Source organism: Penaeus monodon, chromosome 32 (assembly GCF_015228065.2).
Source record: "Penaeus monodon isolate SGIC_2016 chromosome 32, NSTDA_Pmon_1, whole genome shotgun sequence".
In the NCBI taxonomy this organism is placed as follows: Eukaryota; Metazoa; Arthropoda; class Malacostraca; order Decapoda; family Penaeidae; genus Penaeus; species Penaeus monodon.
The window spans coordinates 18,559,750-18,561,033 of record NC_051417.1 but is presented as its reverse complement, the minus strand read 5'-3'; the positions used below and the strand labels follow the sequence as shown (position 1 = coordinate 18,561,033).

At 40.1% G+C, this 1,284-nt stretch overlaps 1 protein-coding gene across 2 annotated transcripts in view; it reads right to left on the bottom strand.

The window, feature by feature from the left end:
- LOC119593707 (PR domain zinc finger protein 15-like) overlaps positions 1 to 1,284 on the bottom strand; it is a 9,867-nt gene that overhangs the window by 2,352 nt on the left and 6,231 nt on the right. The window contains exons 7-8 of one of the 2 annotated variants that reach the window (XM_037942671.1): positions 999 to 1,205; positions 662 to 836 (exon numbers count right to left, since the gene is read on the bottom strand). In XM_037942671.1, coding sequence (XP_037798599.1) covers positions 662 to 836; positions 999 to 1,205 — 382 coding nt within the window. The remainder of the gene's footprint in view (positions 1 to 661; positions 837 to 998; positions 1,206 to 1,284) is intronic. The other variant, XM_037942672.1, reaches the window with a different exon arrangement.

Here is a 1,284-nt window from a genome sequence, read left to right as displayed (position 1 = left end):
ACAATTAATTCTACGCAATGTGAGAAAGATTCGCCATACATGTTACCTCACACAAACTTCAATATGTAACTTCTTAAATGCGGAAGAAAACCATATGAACTCAAAAATCTAAATTATTCCAGAAGTATTATGATGCTTCAGGTAGACTATATCTATTTCCTAAACTAACTGCACTAATGATGAAAAGCTTTTTAATTCCATTTCAGACCAATATTCATTTATGACTGCGAGTCAGAAGTTTAACAACATCAAAGAATAATGAACATTAAATAATAAGACACGTTGCAATCACGATGCTGCATCATTTACACTTTGCCTCATACGTGTTCAGAGCAGATGAAGACCTTGGATAGCATGTTGATCCACCAGAGGGGCTGATGCTGGCAGCAGATGAATAAAGACATGGTTCAAGGTGTTCCTCTGTTTTGCACTATAAGCAAGTATAAATACCTGCACAGGTCAAATTGACCATTATTATGCAACCATCTTTCCAGATCATCATATTATTTTTCTTTACAGCCCATATCACTACAATTAATCATAAAAATATAAACTTATCCACAATATATTGCTACAATTAATCAACACCACACAAGACCCAGTTTCATAGTCCAACTTCTATAATCAACAACAGGAAAGGGGATCATGCAATAAAAACTTACCTCACGCATATGCCTCTGTATCTCAACCAAGACGCTCATCTTCAGAGAGCAAAATCGGCACTTGTACTTCTCCACACCATCATCAAGCAGGTTGTGTTCTTCACTCATGTCCTGCGAGTCATGCTCTACACCCAGGCCATGCGGGGTCAGGGTAGGGAGAGTCAGGGAACCAATCTGTCAAGGACAATTTAGTGGGTCAATAAAATGTGTAATGACATTCATCTTCTCCCGTTTTAGAATGCAACAAACGTGACAGGTAGATTGTGCATTCCTGTTAAAAAGCATAAAACCAATACCAGCACCTCAGCAACAACAGAAGATCCAAGACCACCATACCTGCACACAACCATCTGTGTCCTCCAGGTCCAGCCCATCCACCTCCATAACATCTTCCACTGCCTCCGCCACAGCTGAGTCATCCAAAATCTCCTCCTCCACCATGAGCATGTCGGCACCTCCGTCATCCTCAAGGCTCTCCTCCAAGTGAGCCCCCAAACCATCATTACTGTCAGAGGAGCTTAGGAGGCCCTGCACACAGACTTCCTGGATTAGATTTTTTTTAAACAAATGGATTAGAATTTTTTAAAGAAATGGATTCAAAAAATTTAAATACCAGGATCTG